The 19,698-nt window shown below is 39.3% G+C and overlaps 1 protein-coding gene across 6 annotated transcripts in view; it reads right to left on the bottom strand.

The window, feature by feature from the left end:
• The window catches only part of shank3a (SH3 and multiple ankyrin repeat domains 3a), a 242,946-nt gene that overhangs the window by 93,204 nt on the left and 130,044 nt on the right, over positions 1 to 19,698 (bottom strand). For all 6 annotated transcript variants that reach the window (XR_009649025.1, XM_060878260.1, XM_060878263.1 and 3 more), the window contains 4 exons: positions 8,336 to 8,444; positions 5,846 to 5,997; positions 5,005 to 5,172; positions 3,271 to 3,387 (listed from right to left, as the gene is read on the bottom strand). Coding sequence is in view for 5 of the 6 variants with exons in the window: in XM_060878260.1 (XP_060734243.1) it covers positions 3,271 to 3,387; positions 5,005 to 5,172; positions 5,846 to 5,997; positions 8,336 to 8,444 (546 nt within the window). In the remaining variant the exon portion in view is untranslated. The remainder of the gene's footprint in view (positions 1 to 3,270; positions 3,388 to 5,004; positions 5,173 to 5,845; positions 5,998 to 8,335; positions 8,445 to 19,698) is intronic.

Raw genomic sequence — 19,698 nt, 5'->3', positions numbered from 1 at the left:
GTCTAACATTAAAGGTGCGGTGCACGTTGTTTGAGAAATGCTACAGAAAACTGAGTCGGGCCGACTAACAAAACAAACGTGTAGTCAATTAGCAGAAAGGGGCGTGTCTTGTGAATATAGTTGCCTGGGTTACGTGTGTATGTGTGGGGCGGAGCTATCAAAACAGGGGTGACACCCATTTGGATTAGGGGCGTGTTTGTTTAGGTGATTTCAAATGTCAACATTGGCTTTCAAACATCGTGCACTCCAACTTTAATGAAAGCTAATGCTAATTTCTTTTTGTTCTTTACAATTTCTATTGAAAGCTTACCAACGATATAATACCAAACCTGCTTTATATAAATCAAGGTCACGACCTGTTCACGAACAGAAGGTATTGGCTCCGGTCCGGTCTAAAATCCAACAGAATTGCATGAGCATGTGTTTACATGATGTCACTAACACTAAAACAAAATACAAGCCATTTTCTCTATCTATGACCAGCAAATATGAATTCCAATAAGCAATCTTTTAAGCACATCCTGTCCATTCCTGATGGCACGCATATTATGCACACTGCACACATAAATACACAAATTTATGCAGGATCTTGTACATGTAAATGAGTTAGATGCTGAGCCCAGTCAAGTGCACTGACCTGATTTTAGACATCTATTAAATCGCACTGTATTTTAAACACATAACTCTTAAGTCACTTAGGTACAGAGTGCGGACGTTTTGCATTTGTCGACTGATGAATAATTAATACAATTAAAAGGCATTAACTGCAAAGCCCGTTGCGTAACTTTGTTCTGAAAGGCGCTACAAACAGGAATATTAATTAGAAACCGAGCCGATTCACATCTGTATCAACGTCTGGATTAAAAGGTTCACGTAATGAAGCACGTCCGTTAAATGATGGTTTGATTTAATGATGGATTCTTTCGTTTTCTTTTCAAATTGGAGTTGTTTACGTTGTCTACACTGTGTCTTTACTTTAAAAATCATCATCCCACAAGCTGATTAAATATGTGATACAGCATTATGCACAACATAATGATTACGTCATGGCGTGTGACGGCGTCGTCATCATCCTCATCATCCTCATGTGTGACATAGATATAATATGCTGGAAATCTAATCAAAACTGTGATTTGTGCTGTTAATTTAACGCTCTGTGGAAGCGAAACGTCCTATTATATTACATTCCTAACCTGAGAACCTAGCAGTTAACAGAGTTAAACTCGTATATCTAGAGAGCTTTTTAATATATGAGATATTTAATGGGCTACACTTTCAGAATGTGCTTATGAAAAAAAAAATCTGGCACAAAGTTCAACTATGTATTTCCACCTGCAGCACTGCTGCTCACTGGGGGTTTTATTTTTTGCTCCGTTCTCTGTAAATTCTGATGCTGTGTTTGAAAATCCCATGAGATCCGCAGTTTTTAAAATACTAAGCCCAGCTTAGAGCACATTCCCCCTGCTTCTGATGGTTGATATGAACAATCACTGAAGCTGTATCTTGATCTGTATCTGCCTGATTTTATGCCTTGCACTGCTGCCAGGTGCACAATATATAGGCGCTATTGTACACGACTGCATTGCTGTACGGGGGTTTCTATTAAAGCGTATATGTGATACACTGTATATCCGTGTATAAACATTTGCATACACAAAGTCTCTGCCTCGATGACTACACAAAGTCTCGAGTCGCTGCCTCAGATGATCAGGGTCACAGAGTGTGTACACTTTTTCTGGTAACCTTACATGTACATAGATTGGGGTCCAGTTTCCAGCGAGTGGAAAACATTTAAACTTCATCTAGTAATAAGATTTCAACATTTCAACCAGCAAGAAATAAAGTATTTAGTGTTTAGTAAATGAGATTATGTCACGTTTATGCTAAAAGGTCTGTAGATAAGTCATATGCTGTATCAGTCAGATTGCTCGTTTTATAAAAGAAGGAAGTTCTCGGTTATATTTATCGTAAAAGACTTGATAAAAGTGTCGCTTGCAAAGCCAGAAGATTTGCGTTTGGTCAGTCTCGTCAGTACAGTACTTTCTTCTTCACTTGGACATGAAGCAACAATCTACCGCTTTATTCCAGGTAAATTGATAGGTGGGAATAAAAGAGGACCATTGTGTCATATTTCACACACATATTTCAGGATGTTTTGTTCTAAAGAAAAAAGGGTTTCAGAATGAACTGTTCAGATGAAAAGAGTGAAGTGTGTCATTTTTTACATCACTGGCAATTTACAATGAGATAAACATTATGCCTATAGAAAATTTAATAGCTCAGGTAAAAATCCGTTCCTCTACCAAGCCTCGAGTCTGTGTTTTTGTAAGATTTCTTTGAGAGAGGATTGTGAAGGTGTCTATGACTAGAATATGACTGGCACCACGGTAGAGGAGCTGCGGTGAGACATGCAGTCTGAATTTACATGCACAACATCTGCTGCAAACCTTCAGATATTCTCCTCGGCATCCAAACACACAACTTAGAGCCATGTTTACTAAGAGAAGTGCCAATTACAGCCGGTTAACGACCGCTTAAGGATGTGTGTGCCAGTAAACACCGGCCAGACTGCATGACTCTCACACGGCTGGTGAAGTATAAAGTCATTGTTCATTGTGTATACTGGCCAATGTTTGTTCATTTATGAATCTTAGTTGTTTGGCTGGTTAGGATTAATGGAATATGAGTTTGAAACAATAATGAAAACAACAGCGTTAAACAATGTTTAATGTTGTCCATCTCCATCGTTTGGGAACAGTGCATTATAAAACTGCTACAGAAATGAGATGAGATCAGATTGGAATAAAGTGAAGGACATTTTAGCAGCTGATACTACAGTAAGCTGTGGTTGAAAACCACTAACCATTAGTGGTAACCATTGCCTTTTGCAATACCAAATGCGATTGCACCCTTTTGCCAATGCTATTGTCTTTATTCTAACAATCCTGCCAACACCTGATGATACGATATCGTGCCGCATTCATCCAGGTGGAAACTACTGACATTGTACAGTAAGTTAATGTTATTTGTAAGCATGGCAATTTTTTTGTCCAAGAAGCTTCATTCGAAAGGTCAGTTTTTGATGCCAATGTTGCTTACCAATCGTCTTCTCCGGCAGTGCAAAATGTTGCTAAAATGATGCCCAAAGCACTGAAACTATGTTTGGTAAAAAAAAAATAATAAATACTAAGGTTAATACTAAGGAATGGATACATGTATGTATGCTTCCATGTGTGTTTAGTGCGGCGCTATATAGCATGCTTGGTTTACCTGGTTGTAGAGGGCACAGATGTGTAGGGCAGTGTTTCCTGAAGCATTCTGCGCGCTCATGTCGGCTCCGTAAAAGAGAAGGTGCTCCAGATGTTGCACGTGGCCGTGACGACAGGCCTGTTTACACAAAATACACAGAAACACACACACACACACACACAGTCAAAAAAGAAAAAGAGTTTGGGTAGTGCAACTGTTTAGGTTTGCATTTTACCGATTTATTATGGATAAAACTTCAAAACAGTAATCCTGATTATTGCTAGGAAACCTGTTCCTCTATTTCATTTTCTTCTTGCTTTTGTCCTCTTGGTCTGTCGCATTATTATTCTCTGTGCACACAGCTGATATAAGGGATAGCACAATTGTTTTGTATTATCAATGTCACAGTTTAATTCTCTATTACTCAGCTACAGCCTCTCTGCATATGAATGAAGTGTGGGGTGTAAAAACACTGGGTTCAAAACCTGCACAAGAGGCCCTTACTGTCAGGGAGAGAACGAGACAGGGGTTAGAGGAAAACATGAGAGCAGTGAGGAAGGAGGAGGAGGTAGAGAGGGAGTGCAAGTGAGAGATAGAGGGCTACAGGTTGTGATAATGTCATGTCTCTTGGACACATGGGACAAAACCGTGCATACTTGTCAGCTCCTACATGGGCTGGCCCTGAATTTTTGTCACTAATCCATACATATCTGAATAAAGCTATCCAGACAAGCAGAGACACTGGTGTTGGCTTGTTGATCGAGGTTCAAGCCCCAACTCTGCCAAGCTGCCACTGTTGTGCCCTTAAACAAAGCCCTTAGCCGTCACTGATCCAGGAGCGCTGTATCATGACCTGTACTCTGACCTAACTTCCAGAGTTGGGATGTGTGAAGAGGAATTTCACTGTGCAAGAGAATACGAATAAAAACAAAGTGCTTTATAATGAATATAAAGCACTGCTCAGAATCTATAACTCCCCATGCAGCAATACATTGTGTGTGTGTGTGTGTGTGAGAGAGAGAGAGAGAGAGAGAGAGAGACAGAGAGAGATAGAGAGAGAGAGATCCTAGGAAACACTCCATCTGTCCCATAGTACTCGTTGTCTTATTAATCTTATACATCAAACATGGGGTATTAGTGATACACACACACACACACACACAAGTTTGTCCTTTATAACCAGTTCACCCAGTTCTAAACCTTATCTTAACCTGGTTAACCAAAAGAAAATCTTTCATATTTTAGTTTTTTGTTTTTTTTCCCCATATATACTTTAAATCCTCGTGGGAACTTTCTGATATGGATAAGGGGTGGCTTATGTGTGTTATTGTCAGGATCTAGCCCGGATTTTGCCATGTGCCCTTTCACGTGTCTGCCCTGCCCTTGTCTATTCCTTCCCACCTCAGCACACCTGTCCCTTAATTGTCTTTATTTGTCTTAATTGTCTTTATTCCTGTCCTTGTTTCGTATGGTCTTCGTGTGGCTTGGTCTTGATTTTTTAGTTTCGGTTTATGTTTTCTTCATGTTATGTTTAATAAATCTGTTTTTACTTAGCTATCCTGCATTTGGGTCTTTTTATCCACAAAGACACCCCGGTTCTCTGACAGATATGGCCTCATGAAGTGTACTATGTGACTGAGAACCTTTCCTTACTGTCCTAAGCTACTGCCTAACTCACTGCACCAACCCTTTCCTCTACTCCGCTCTTAATGTGTGTGTTGGGGTGTGGAGAGGGAATGCACGAGTATGTATTACCTGGTGGATCTCCTGCCAGCCATTTTCATCCACACACCCCACCTGAGCGTGGTCATGCAGGAGGAGCTCGCAACAGTAAGGGTCACCACCCACCATAGAGCTGTGGTACAGCGGCGTCAAACCCCGACTGTCTTTATAATCTGGACTCGCACCCAGGTCCAGCAGTGTCTACACACACACACACACACACACACACACACACACACACACACACACACACACACACACACACACACAGAAACACACACATTTTCACTTTGTTATCATACTTTAACCTGGACCTAAACAAGATCTGATTAGCAGTGGTCCTGTGTTAGTTCCTTATCACTGTTGGATGGTGTAGAAAGAAGCTGATAAATTGCTAGTTAAATAGCAGGTTGATGACCAGCAGGAGCTACAGGGTGAACCTACAAAATGTAATAATACAGTGAAGCTGGGAGCATTGCTTTTTAGGTCACTGAGGTAAATGGCTTTGACCAGTGTGCCAAAAATGACACAAAAGTCACTAACGTCGTCTATATACAACCTGTGTTTATGTTACACTTTTAGCTTCCATGTAATGTAATAATGGTGTCTTTGTGTGTGTGTTCCATAAAGTTAAAAATAAATAAAAATTAAAAAAAACAAGGAGGAAATACATTTCTGTCTAGTACAAAAAATAGCATAACAACAAATTGGTACTTTACCTCACCCTTTACCTCACCTCTCTTTCTCCTCAAACACTGATCTTCTTTAATTGGTATATAAAGGCACTGACTATGATCGCATACAGTATAAGGAGCATTGATTGTTCATTGTGTGTGTGTGTGTGTGTGTGTGTGTGTGTGTGTGTTGTACTTACTATCAGAGCTGTATGGTTTTTTGTGCGCACAGCCTTATGGAGAGCAGTGATGCCATCTCTAGTTCTGAAGTCCAGGTGAGCTCCTCCACCTTTCAACACCTTAATGAGTTCTGCACAGCCTTCTAACTGAGCTGCCATCGTTAATGGACACTCTACACACACACACACACACACACACACACACACATACTCTTTAAGAAAATGTTTAAAAAAGTAATATTTATTTATTGGTTTGGGTTCATTCTATAAAAATTCAGCTGCAGTTAATTCTCGACCACATCATCCGTACCCTGATCCTGGACACACACTTCATACACAACCTCAAAGATACCAGCAATGGCCTAGTACTGTTTTGAGTGACAGGAGAAGCAGGAAAATAAGGAGGCCCTTTCTTCCAGTTCTATTCATGTAACAACTGAAAGCTTATTTAGGAAGTGTAGCTCAGTGGTTAAGGTGTTGGACTACTGATCGGTAGGTTGTGAGTTTAAATCCCTGGACCAACAAGCCGCTACTCCTGAGTAAGGCCTTTAACCCTCAACTGTATAAAGAGGTAAATGTATACTGTCAAATGCCATAAATGTATTATGATGGTTTATTTATTTATTTTTTTTATCTTGAAAGCGAGAGAAAGAGAGGGTGTGAGAGAGAGAAAGAGAGCGAGAGAGAGAGAGAGAGAGAGAGAGAGAGGGTGAGGGAGAGATAGAAAGTGAGAGAGTGATAGAGAGGGTGAGAGAGTGTGTGAGAGAGAGAGAGAGAGAGAGAGAGAGAGAGAGAGAGAGAGAGAAAGAGAGAGAGAGATGCAGAAAATACAAAGGAGAAAATCTGTCTCTCTGTCTCTGTCACTCTGTCTCTGTCTCTCTCTCTGTCTCTGTCTGTCTCTCTCTGTCTGTCTGTCTCTCTCTGTCTCTCTCTCTGTCTGTCTCTCTCTCTTTCTCTCTACCTGTTTCATGAAAAGCAGCTTGTCATGTTATTGAGAAACCTCAAACTGCAAACTCCTCTGTCCACTCTCTCTCTCTCTCACACTCTCACACACACGCACGCACGCATGCGCACGCGCACGTGCACACACACACACACTCACACAGCATTCTGTTTCATTATTACCCTAAAGATTGCATCTAAGAAAATGGTGAATAAAAATGAGTTAATCTGCATAAAAGTCATCTGGTTTTCCCATAATGCAATGTCAGAGGTCAGGACATGATCATTCATACAAAATCATACAATACCATATCTTTCCTTTGTATTTCCTCTCTCTCTCTCTCTCTCTCTCTCTCTCTCTCTCTCTCTCTCTCTCTCTCTCTCTTTCACTCTCTCTCTTACTCATTAGATAGATGAATGTTACCACAGTCTGAGATAATATATTTACACTTAATACAAAATAAACAGATTGGAAATTTTTATCAGAATTGTACTGAATAGTTCAAGCTGAAGTGCTAAATTTACGACATTGAATTGATATTCATATAATAATATTTTTTATGTATATAGCCCTTTTGTAAATATGTGGTATTTATGATAAAGCGCTTCATAAAAACTAGTATCTTATAAGAACTAGGATCTAATTCAGTGTCGTTTAGGCTCTGTTTCTTACATAATATGCAGTTTTAGAGACGTCACCTGCATGAATGCTAATTAATGTGTGAATTTAGATATTTTTCACTTCAATTCTAGTTTCTGGGAAATAACATTTTGGTCACTTTATGTTCTTCATTGTTAATGCACAATATTATTAATAAATATTACTATTATTCCAATAGACTGGATTTATTTAGCTGCTCTTATAATAACAGATACAGCTAAAATATCCTCGCATAGTGTATTTATAAATAATAAATAAACAGAATTGTCAGAATGCTAAAGGTTTGGTCCTGATACAAAAAAAAGGTGAAATATTAAGATTTCATTTAAAATGCCAGACAAAACATACAGTAAGAAAAAGGAAAAAAAGCTGTTTTGCTGTGGAGGGATAGAAAGCACCTTTGGCATTCTGGGTGTATTTCAACCCTCTAAAACACGAGCCCTTCTAACAAAGTCACGAAGAGAACTCAGACTCAGCATTTTCCAATAAATCCAGCTGTCATACAGCAACCGTTGCCTTTCATCTGTACGGCACATTCATGCCTGAGCACATGACGGACGTATGAAGGCATCTGTGTAGCAGATTGTGACTTACAGGTAAAGCTGTCCTCCAAAGCTGTACAACGTCTACGTGTTTTGTTATTACTGTGTATCTTCATTTTAAATTTACTGTATGCTCTCACTGTACATGTTCTCTGTCTGTTGTAAAGTGATAGGGATTTGAAACAATTCCATTCCTCTCTTAGCAAAATACACTAACGTAAAAAATTGTTTCCTTTGTATAAATACTAACACAGTTACTGTTCGGGAAAAAAATAAAAAAATAAAAGAGCTGTAAGAACTGGTCCAGAACTAAACCGTACATCTGAAAGACCTCTCATCCCATAAAGTAAGGATTATATGACTCACCCCCGGTCTCTGGGTCGTGGAAATTTGGGTCGAGGCCTTTCTCCAGAAACTTTGAAACCTTCTCAGTATTCGTTTGCTGAACATACTCCATAAACTTCTTCAAGTTAGCCTGTAAGAAGGAGGGAGAGAAGGACGACAGACAGGTTAGATAACTGAATCTACAAGATGTATGTTAAATAATGCAACATGGGATAATATCAAAAGTATGCAGAAGAGTTATACATATTCCTGTTACATGGATAAATGAATCACACAAGCAGGCACAAATCCAGTTCCAATTCCACACAAATGTTAAACTTCCTTCCTTCCTTTAAAACACTCACACATTTATATGTCGATATAAAACAGGGTCCGTTACCAAATAGAATAAAAATAAAATAAAATAAAAAAATAAATAAAAATTGGGGTATGAACCAAGGAAGTCGTAAACAGTGCACCAAGCACCGACCGTCACACAGTCCATTTACTGTAATAAAGAACTAAATAAAATAAACTTCTAAATATCTATTAGTCCATATGTTGATTGCCGCACATCAGCGCTGATTACCTGAAACTATAAACGTCCGTGCGAGGCAACGGATTTGCCTGAAAAGGCACCTGCAAGACGAAATATGTTCGTCAACAACCTTTTTTTTCATGACTAAGACGAGACCATGACAAGACTGCATCACTGTCCAAAAACGCTAAGACTAAATTAACATGCATTATTGTTGACGAAAAAAGACGAGACGAAAATGTTTTGTATAAAATAAAAACTAAGATAAAATCTCTCTTCATTTTCGTCTACAATTGTCTCTGCTTTTTCATCAGCTGTTACGCCTTTAAAATATTCAGAACGAGTTGCGGCTTTGCGCTGTTTAGTGTGTGCGTAGAAAGAATTCGTTCGAGCGCAAGTCCACCCCTGGTCTAGGCTTTTTGTGTTCAATTATATTTCCTGTCGCTGCACACGCTCTTTTATTGTACATGACAGCTTATGTCCCGATGACCGGTCTTTGCATTACGATTAAAAGCAGTATCAATAAAGTAAAAATGTGATGTGCAGTCAAGTTCGAGTGAAACATGTGAAACACTTTTTTCCCACAAACTTTTCCCCATTTCACGTCGCATCCATAATGCTGATAAAGGCCACGGATTTAAAACCTGTAAATGAATCTATGAGTATTGTCCTCAAGAGGTTAACTGCATTGTCCTCAAGAGGTTAACTGCATTGTCCTCAAGAGGTTAACTGCATTGTCCTCAAGAGGTTAACTGCATTGTCCTCAAGAGGTTAACTGCATTGTCCTCAAGAGGTTAACTGCATTGTCCTCAAGAGGTTAACTGCATTGTCCTCAAGAGGTTAACTGCATTGTCCTCAAGAGGTTAACTGCATTGTCCTCAAGAGGTTAAGTGACAATTTCTCATCCAATGTGAAGGCAAATATCCCAACCTTAATTCAGGAATTGAACAAATTTCACATGAAAAATTTAAGAATTTATTTAAGGGATGTTATTTTATATGGTACAAAACACACTTAAATCAAACAAGTGTCCATCACATGGTCTTTTCCCTTTCTTTTTCTTTTTTTTTTTGAACTGTGGACTAAGGTCTTTCTCATAAATGCAAAGAAAACAAACAAACAAAATAACCCTCATGAATCTGATTTACAGGGATATAATCAGCGTATTCTCTACTCTCTCCGATTTTCACTGACGTTGATCGCCTTATATCAGACAGGCCTTAGTGTTAACTGCTGCTCCTTTTTAACTGCTGCTCCGTTCGCTGCTCCTTCTCATAATCCAATAAACGATACAGTATTGGACAAAGGATTAGTCCTAAACTCATTCACTACCTTCAGATACTGTATATTCAGCAGAGAATAAAAAATGCTGTTGCTTCTCAAGTAATCCACTCAAACATACCTGTTTGTTTAACCATTTGCCATGAGCTGCTCCATACATACTGTACTATTATACTAAAGTATCAAATGATCTTGAATGGAGAAGAACCTGCGTCACAAACCCAAGGACAGACTAAAGAAATGTTTGGCTCAGACAGACAGCAGCAGCAAACGCAGAGTATGTGTGTGTGTGTGTGTGTGTGTGTGTGTGTGTGTGTGTGTGTGTGTCTGTCTGCACTGCTTTAAGAAGTTAAAGTCACAACCTCTTGTCCAGCACTTTGCGATCTGAAAAACCTGAAGCCACACAAGGACATGAAGACACACGATGTAGCTCTACATGTGCAGACAAATCCTCATGTATGAAAAGTAACATGATATTCTATAAGCTTTATGATATCAGATAGGAAATCGGTTAATATGCAATTATTTATTTGTCTAGAATAAACTGTTGAACTGAAAATGGTTTTAGTAATGATTTTACTGGATGACAAAATACCTGCACTGTTCCGCAATTTCCCATCTTACCCTCTGTTATATAACTTCAGTATAAAAGTCTTACAACACAGACGAACACAAGCAGACAGACTGACAGACATCAACCCCACAGACAGACAGACCCCACACCCTCAAAACACACACACACACACACACACACACACACACACACACACATCAGCCAAAATAAAGAAAATAGGAAAGAAAAAGCTTTGGGTTTCTCACCATGTGCTGATGTAAATGTATTGCAGTCCGTGATTTCACTTGGATAGTATCCTGCACATCACAATCCTTGAACCTTTATCCAGCTCTACCTCTATCATCCAAATGACTCACACAAGCCCTCATGCACTCAAACGCTTGCTCTGCCACTTTCTCCATCCGCACTGTGAGGGACAGAAACTCTGTGGAGCTCCCTCTCCCACTTTCTCTCTCTGAGCCACTCAAGCTGTTGTTATGGAGATGTGATACAAAAGAAAAGCCTAGCCGTCACATCGGGTAAGTGGATTCCTGTGTGTGTGTGTGTGTGTGTGCGCGTTTATGATACCGAAACAAGTTGCGGACATAGTGTGAAAAAATCAGGTTTCATTATCATATCAGAGAACGTCTCTGCCCTTTCTCCACTCTCGACTCTGACAGCCTTGTGCATTAACGACTCTCTTTACTCGACTCTCCTTGACTCTCCTAAGTTCTCATCTCCTGAAGCCTCATCTGCACTGGCGTTTACTCCAGGTGCAAACACACTTTTAGAACCCACACTGATCAGTGACATGGAAGCCAGAGCACATTTTTAACCTGAAGTGAATGTATTTTTTTACAATTAGAGACAAGGTCAGAGTGGATAGATTGAGATGGTTTGGACATGTACAAAGGAGGGAGATGGTTACAGTATATTGGTAGGAGGATGTTGGAGATGGAGCTGCCAGGTAAGAAGTGAAGAGGAAGGCCAAAGAGGAGATATATGGATGTGTAAAATGAGGAGATGAAGGTAATTGGTGCAAGAGTATGAGGATAGAGTTAGGTAGAAATTGATGATTCACTGTGGCGAATCGTTTGATGATTCACTTTGTTATCGGTTCTTTAACCTGTCAATATTTGGCACGGACGTAGAGGTGGAACCATGCTAGCTAAAACACATATCAGTGGATCGAAACTCAGATTATGTGTGCTTCTTTAAAAACAAAAAAAAGGAGAAACTCCCCAGGACCTCCCATTAATAATTACCAGCTATCATGAGTCCTCTAAATAAACAACCTCAAGTTTTTGGCATTGCATTTGGACCTCCTTTTCACTTATGATAGAGTGTGATGATGTTTAATGTATCAAATAGTTTAATTGTCATTTTAACCATATACAGTATATGATACAGTGAACACAGTAAAATGAACCAATTTCCACCGTGACCATGAAGCTACACAAAACAACACAGAACAACATGAGAATACACAAACCTACACAGGACTGCATAAAGTCCACTTATGCAAATGTATATAATCCACTAATATTACTAAACAAAAGACAAAAGGCAAAGTGATGAACAGTACAGCACCAACCAGTACAGAGCTGTAGTGAGGTAAAGAGCGCAAAAAGACATTACAGTAAAATAATAGTAAATGCTGCAAATGTAAACAGAACTAGTTAAAATGGTGGGAAATTTGAAAAACTGCAAAGGGATTAGAACAGTGGTCATTTGAGTGTGTGTGTGTGTGTGTGTGTGTGTGTGTGTGTGTGTGTGTGTGTGTGTGTGTGTGTGTGTGTGTGTGTGTGTACATGGTACTGGGAGTAGCCTTGTGAATGTAGAGCAACTCAAATTAAATGATATTATAGACGATTGTTTTAACTTTTTTCATCAATAATCCTACGCACTACAGCTTTACTGTTATTTTGGTAGCTCAGTGTTTAAGGTGTTTGACTACTGATCAGAAGGTCATGGGTTCGAATCCCAAGTCCACCAAGTTGCCACTGCAGGGTCCCTGAGCAAAACCCTCAATTGCACAGGGGTATAAACTGAAATAAAAATGTAAGCCACTCTGGATAAGAGTGTCTGCTGTAAATGTTTCAGGTTGGTTTCAGATCAGTGTACAGTGTGACACGCTTCTCTTCAGGTCCCTTTTTTTTATACTCTTAGAAAATCTATAAATATTTTGCTTTACTCAGATATCACACAGTTCAGAGCAGATGTTATAACTGACACTCGGGGGTATGATCATCTTAGTGGTTTATGACCATACCAAATATTTTGAGAATCCACCCCTTTAGTCATATTCCAGCAAGTATCCATTATGGTTCTTCAGATAAGACTCAAGTTCAGGTAGAGGGTGGAATAGATAACCAACGTAATGGATATTACTTTTTATTAGCCTATTATGCAGAATATAATTAAGGTCCTAATCACTGGCATATTTTCATGAACGTACATTTGTCTTTGTTCGTTTAACAATGCTTTTATATAAACTGACTTTATTGAAGCAGAATGCGATTCCAGGATATAGGTACTGCAGACGAGCAGCCGACAGTTAAGAATCCCGACGTTGACGTATATTCTGGCTTGAGATTTAAATGGTTGGCCTTCTTGTCACAAGCACAAAGCTGAAACCACTTTGACAAGTCACGGGAGAAATACAGTAAGTATTATCAGACACTTTAAAATGAACATACAGTACATACTTATAGTGCATATATTCAACTATATAGCTATATAAAATATGTATATACAGTAACAGTATGTATAAACAAAAACAAAGATATATATTGAAAAAAATATGACACCTGTATCTATCTCATCTGTGGATAATACTTTATACATAACTATAACACTGTATAAATCTACAACACAATCTACTGTACCCTAGCTAGAGACGTACACTATTTTAACATATTCCGGATGCAGCAGACACTGTTCACCATCGGTTGCACCGCATGTTCATTGAAACTGCATCTCAGCCAGATGTTTCCCTCGTCTTAATCTAATGACCACCTGCTACAGTCAGGCCCAGGCTCCAGCTTGCAATAAACAACTCATGGCGAAGCCAGGTGAGAAGGAGAGAGACGCAGTGCTCATCACGCTTATCTTATTCAGATTCACTGTGACCCTCAGCAGTCTGGCACTACATCAGCATGTTTCACGAGAGGCCGGGAAGCCAATTACGGAAGAAAAATGAATAGTCGGGATTTGGACCGGGAAACTTGAAAGAACATTTAGCATTTAAATGGATCGATGAACAAATCTTGATAAACATCGCTTAGGTAGCTTCACACGCATCTACTTAAAAAACAATGCGATACTTTCACACAGGAGCAACTTCAATGCAGGCGCTTATTTTTCCCTGTTTGATATATAGCCAATTGTTCACACTGTGACTGCAACAGTCACTTTCTGCCTGTTTCTTGCAGCATCATTAAACATCCAACAAAGTAAAATGGGCTGGTGTTATCCTCACCATGACATTATTGTTGTGAAGCTATGCTTGTTTTTTTTTTAGCTTGTTTGCAGGTTACACTTTAGAAATTAATTCATAATCTGATTCTATATGTTTAAAAGTTAAAAAAAAAAAGAATCATTATAAATAAATAAATAAATAAATAGCAAAGCACAAACATAATTAAGAAATTATTTCCAGGTTTTGCAGTCCATAAAATAATCCACAAAATTAGTCCTGTTCTAGTAATTTATCGTTTTCTTATTACCCAAATACTCTCACTCGGGTCACGGGGAGCCTGTGCCTATCTCAGGCGTCATCGGGCATCAAGGCAGGATACACCCTGGACGGAGTGCCAACCCATCGCAGGGCACACACACACTCTCATTCACTCACACAATCACACACTAAGGACAATTTTCCAGAGATGCCAATCAACCTACCATGCATGTCTTTGGACCGGGGAGGAAACCGGAGTACCCGGAGGAAACCCCCGAGGCACGGGGAGAACATGCAAACTCCACACACACAAGGCGGAGGCGGGAATCAAACCCCCAACCCTGGAGGTGTGAGGCGAACGTGCTAACCACTACGCCACCGTGCCCCCCATTGTTGAAATTATGAATTACAAATTCTCTTGCTATTTATTCCTGCAAAGTTTATTGTTCTAACTCAAAAACAATTCTTTTTTCATTTATATCCATTTACATTAAACATCATATAAATCTCTTTAATAATGCACAACACCCCTCTCTTTATAAAGCAGACAGGGGTTTGAGTATGCACAGCCCAGGGAAAGCTGTCAGCTGTAGTTTTGTGGCTGATGTAATTGCGCTCCAGCTCTGTGTGTGTGTGTGTGTGTGTGTGTGTGTGCGTGTGTGTTTGTGTGAGTCACTTAGCTTAGTGGTACAGCAAAGAAATGCCCTAAGGGTATCAAAACCACCCTACCCTTGTTTCCGTGGTGTTTACATTATTCTATTCTATTTTTGGTGTATATGTTTTAATTATTTGTTTAATTAGAGTCTAGCTTAAGGTCTGTGTAACTAAAAATGAACGTTCTACTGTTGGTTTGTGTGTTAGAATCCACTTACGTTTGAACATATAATGGCTGGAGGTGTTATGCTGTGGAGGATATTTTACAGTCATGATTTGGACACACTTGTCCTCTTAGGAAAGAGGGAAGAGTCACAGCAAATCAATACAACGTGCTCCTGACTGATCACCTTTAGCCTGGTGGGAGTGAACTGTTCTAGGATAAATGTCTCACACACAAGTCACAAGGGTGCACAGTGAACAGTCACTAGATGAACTCCAGTGAACACATGGGAAAATTTTCTTTCTTTTTTTTTTTTTTTTTAAGACAACATTAATTATTTATTTTTCCTCGATTACTTCTTTTACCTTGTTGACACTCGATTGAAATCCATGCCTAACGGAAAATATTTGTTTGCACACATACACACCAGATGTTTGATGAAGCTGTGATATGTCTTAATGATCATGTCTGCTGACCTCCAACCCCATCTTTCACTGCTTTTTGGCATCAACATCAGTCATTCCTCTTCTCATCCTCATCCTTCTTTCCTTATCCTCCTTATCCATGTCCTCCTCTCACCAGAAGCTCCTTTATCGCTTTATAGTGTCCAGCGATGTGACGTCTTATCTCACCACTTCAGCGCTAGCACGACTCTTACGGCTCTCATATTTTCAGACCCGTCCTACGGCACTTTTACGAAGCACAGCCTATGCGGTTAAATTCCAGATACAACGAAGACTGTAAGAACAATATAGATTCGTTTATTTCTGTGTGGTTTAAAAACACACGTCGATTGTAAATATACAGACAGTTTTGCTTCAGAGAGTGAATGTTAAAATGTGGCATTTTATTTGTTGGTGCATTTTGTGATTTTGTGCAATTTAAACGTATAAATTCGATTAGAAAATGAAACATCACTATTTAATACCAAGCATAAGATTAACCCTTGTATGTTGTTCGGGTCTGTGGGACCCATATTCATAGACATCAGTAGATTTAAAAAACTTTTCTTCCTTGTAAATGTGTTGATTTTTTTTCCACTCATAACTTGATTAAATTTGATTTTCTTTTTTTTTATTACATTTTATTAAAAAACAACAAAAAACGAATAGCACTTTAATTAAGAAATGTGATGTAATAAAGATAAAGGGTAAATATTAACCATATATGCTGTTTATATTGCTTGTAATTGGGATGAAGTAAACATCTGTAGAGTATTTTAACATCAAATTTTTGATTGTGTTGAATTAAAACCCCAAAAAATGCAGAGGGTCCAACAGACCCACGAACACTGGCTGAGTAACAAAAATACGAACACCATACAAGGGTTAATGCACTTAGCATGGTTACATCCACGAACAGATGTGCGTCTGTCTGAAGGTTGTGACCATTTGCCTTTTACTTAATACGTGGTTGAAATGCTCCATGATCAAGAGGTGCTCAGGGTGGATTAAGCTGCAAGTCCATGAAAATTTAACATCCAGTTTTTGCAGTTTTATGAAGGAACACCTTTAGATTATATATGGTCTCTTAAGGAGGAGTAGACAGCCAGTGAATTCACATTAAAAGCTTATTATAGGTGAGAGATGTGCGTAAGACAGGGACATGATGCATGACATCAGGACAGCTGGAGGGTGAAATAATGGAAGAAGAAAGGATAGATACAATGGGTCATGTGTTCAGGCTCCCCGTGACCCGAGGTAGTTCGGATAAGCGGTAGAAAATGAATGAATGAATTTCAACAATAAGCGACAAATAACTGAATGTATTAAACTCTTTAACATATTTATTGGCTTAACATGCAGATTTTAATATCTACACTGCTATCACAGATGCTAGAAAATATCTCTACAAGTGACAGTATAAAAAGTGAAAAGCTCGCGGCGCTCATTGTTTCTCACAGTCCCTCGACCTGCTCGGTAGAGGAGAACAATAAGGTCAAATTTGCTATTATAATTGTTCTGCTGAATCTTATGATTACAATATGTTTTGAAATGTATTAAACCATCATAGGGTATATAAATAGAGTTAAATATCGGCTTTTCACTGGAAGAAGAACGACTAATAGTCTAGCGCACAATGGAAGAATTTGGCGTGTGGTTGTTTTTAAGAGTTGTGGGTGCAAGCAACCAACATTTCTGTTCATGTTGTACACTGCTGCGGTAAGTACTGATAAACCTGAGGTCCTTCTAGTAAATCTGTTCTTTCTAGTAAATTGAAAATGTCATATCATACAATATTAAGTTGCCAGCAAAAAGGCCTTCGATATATATCTGATAAAATGAAGACCTCAGATACAATTTGTTTTTGGGGTCTAAAAAGATGAATGGCATGATAAGGGGCTTCTGTTTTCTCCACAGAATTTGAGAATATGTGTATAGTAATTAGTGAGGCTCAAGCGCTAGGATGCAGGTCAATCAGGACAGGCAGAGCTTGAAGATACTTATACAGACAGTTCTCTTGGGGTTCTGGATTGACTTTGTCAGGCTACTATTAATTTGGTTAGCTTGCAGTGAAAGCCAGCAGAAGTACTGTAGCTCCTCACCGGTGGTGCAGTGTGGTTCATGCATGGATGGATGAGAACAAACACGTGAGCCTAATAGATAAGATGGTCATGGATGGACCTGAGGATAAAAAAAATGCTGGACAAATGGTTGAAATGAACTGGGTCTTAGACTTGAGCTTTAATAACCTCTGTCTTTCTTCATTGATTTCTCATCTAACCTGACACTCCAATCTGGTAAGGAGGTTTATTCCATCTTGTACTGTAGGTCTGGGTGATGTCATCATTATAGATTAAATCTATACACAGGTACAGTTATGAAAAAAGCTGATAACACAGATGACCACGCTATGCGACACTTTAATTAGAGATGGGCTCGGTTTTACATTATAAGCACTATGCAGCTCTAAATAGTGTTTTAGAGCAGTGAGTACCAAAGAATAACAATATAATATCTTCATTTTTGGAACTTAGGGGTACAGTAAGTCTGTAATTGTGGAACTGGCTTACAGCATTTTTTGTATTTAGGAATCAACTCTGGGGGGCACGTGGCTTAGTGGTTAGCACGTTCGCCTCACACCTCCAGGGTTGGGGGTTTGATTCCTGCCTCCACCTTGTGTGTGGAGTTTGCATGTTCTCCCCGTGCCTCGGGGGTTTCCTCCAGGTACACCGGTTTCCTCCCCCGGTCCAAAGACATGCATGGTAGGTTGACTGGCATCTCTGGAAAATTGTCCGTAGTGTGCGATTGCGTAAGTGAATGAGAGTGTGTGTGTGTGTGTGCCCTGCGATGGGTTGGCACTCCGTCCAGGGTGTATCCTGCCTTGATGCCCGATGATGCCTGAGATAGGCACAGGCTCCCCGTGACCCGAGGTAGTTCGGATAAGCGGTAGAAAATGAATGAATGAATGAGTGAGGAATCATCTCTCGTTTTTTTTTTTTCTTTCTTGGGTATGTGAAAGAGCAGGTGAGAGTAAATAAATGTAATAGAGATCAGGGATTCTAAACTGCGACCTCCCCTTGATTTAATGAGGATGAGGAATTCAGAGAGGATAAAAGAAATCCTGGTCTTATGGGTCTAGACGTAAACGCTCTATCTTCGCTGTGCAAGTTTTGAAAGAAGAAGAAAGTGAGCCAAGGACAAGGGTGACATGCTACTTTTATGTGAGGTCCCATTTGCTGAACGACAGATTCATCAGAATCAGTGCTGGCTGAAACAAACATAACACGGGGATCAGATCATGAATATATACTGTATGAAATATAAGAGGATCTTTATAGACAAAGGCCTATAGTGACTAGGGGCAGGGGGATGTAAATGTTCTTTGAGGAACTAATGGCTAATGGTGATTGCCTAGTCTTATGGAGAGTTTAATGATGTCTGAGAAGGTGAGTTAATCATCCTTGCAACTAAGACCTCACTGAGACCTTGGTGGAAGCCAGCTTTAACGCAGGTCCATTTAGTCTGTTCTCAGCTGCCAAGGTGCAGAATGTCAGGGCATAATCAACAGCGAGATTCTCTCCTTGCCTAAGGGACAATAATTACTCAACAGCATCCTTCCGTGATAACTCTCCTCATTAACACAACACCTCACAGAACAGTTTGTAAAAATGGTCTGATCTCTTGACTCCATACTGCTGTGGCACATTTCAATACCCAGCTGGTAAAATATAATATTGTTACAAAACTGATTAATTAGTACCAGCTACTCATGTCTGCTTTAATCCTGCTGAATGGAGACACTCATAAGAGCATAGATTTCTGTCATTTTATATTTTATATTATGTGAGGTCTAAAATACAATTTATTTCTGCATCTATCACTATTTTTTTTTTTTTACATTTGAGGATGACTACATTTCATTTCATAATAGCCTCTTTTTTTACATTATCGCTGAAAGGTCTCGAGTACAGTATAGCTGTTTCGATTGCATTTCTGCCTGGATATAGTTTTAGCACAAAACACTTACAAGCAATGTGGCACAGTGTTCTTATCACGGTTAAACAGCTCATGCTGGGAGCAATGTAACAATCTTT

The sequence above is a fragment of the Tachysurus vachellii genome, chromosome 9 (assembly GCF_030014155.1).
Source record: "Tachysurus vachellii isolate PV-2020 chromosome 9, HZAU_Pvac_v1, whole genome shotgun sequence".
Lineage (NCBI taxonomy): Eukaryota > Metazoa > Chordata > Actinopteri > Siluriformes > Bagridae > Tachysurus > Tachysurus vachellii.
The sequence above is the reverse complement of the archived record's forward strand: the minus strand, read 5'-3'. Positions and strand labels throughout refer to the sequence as shown.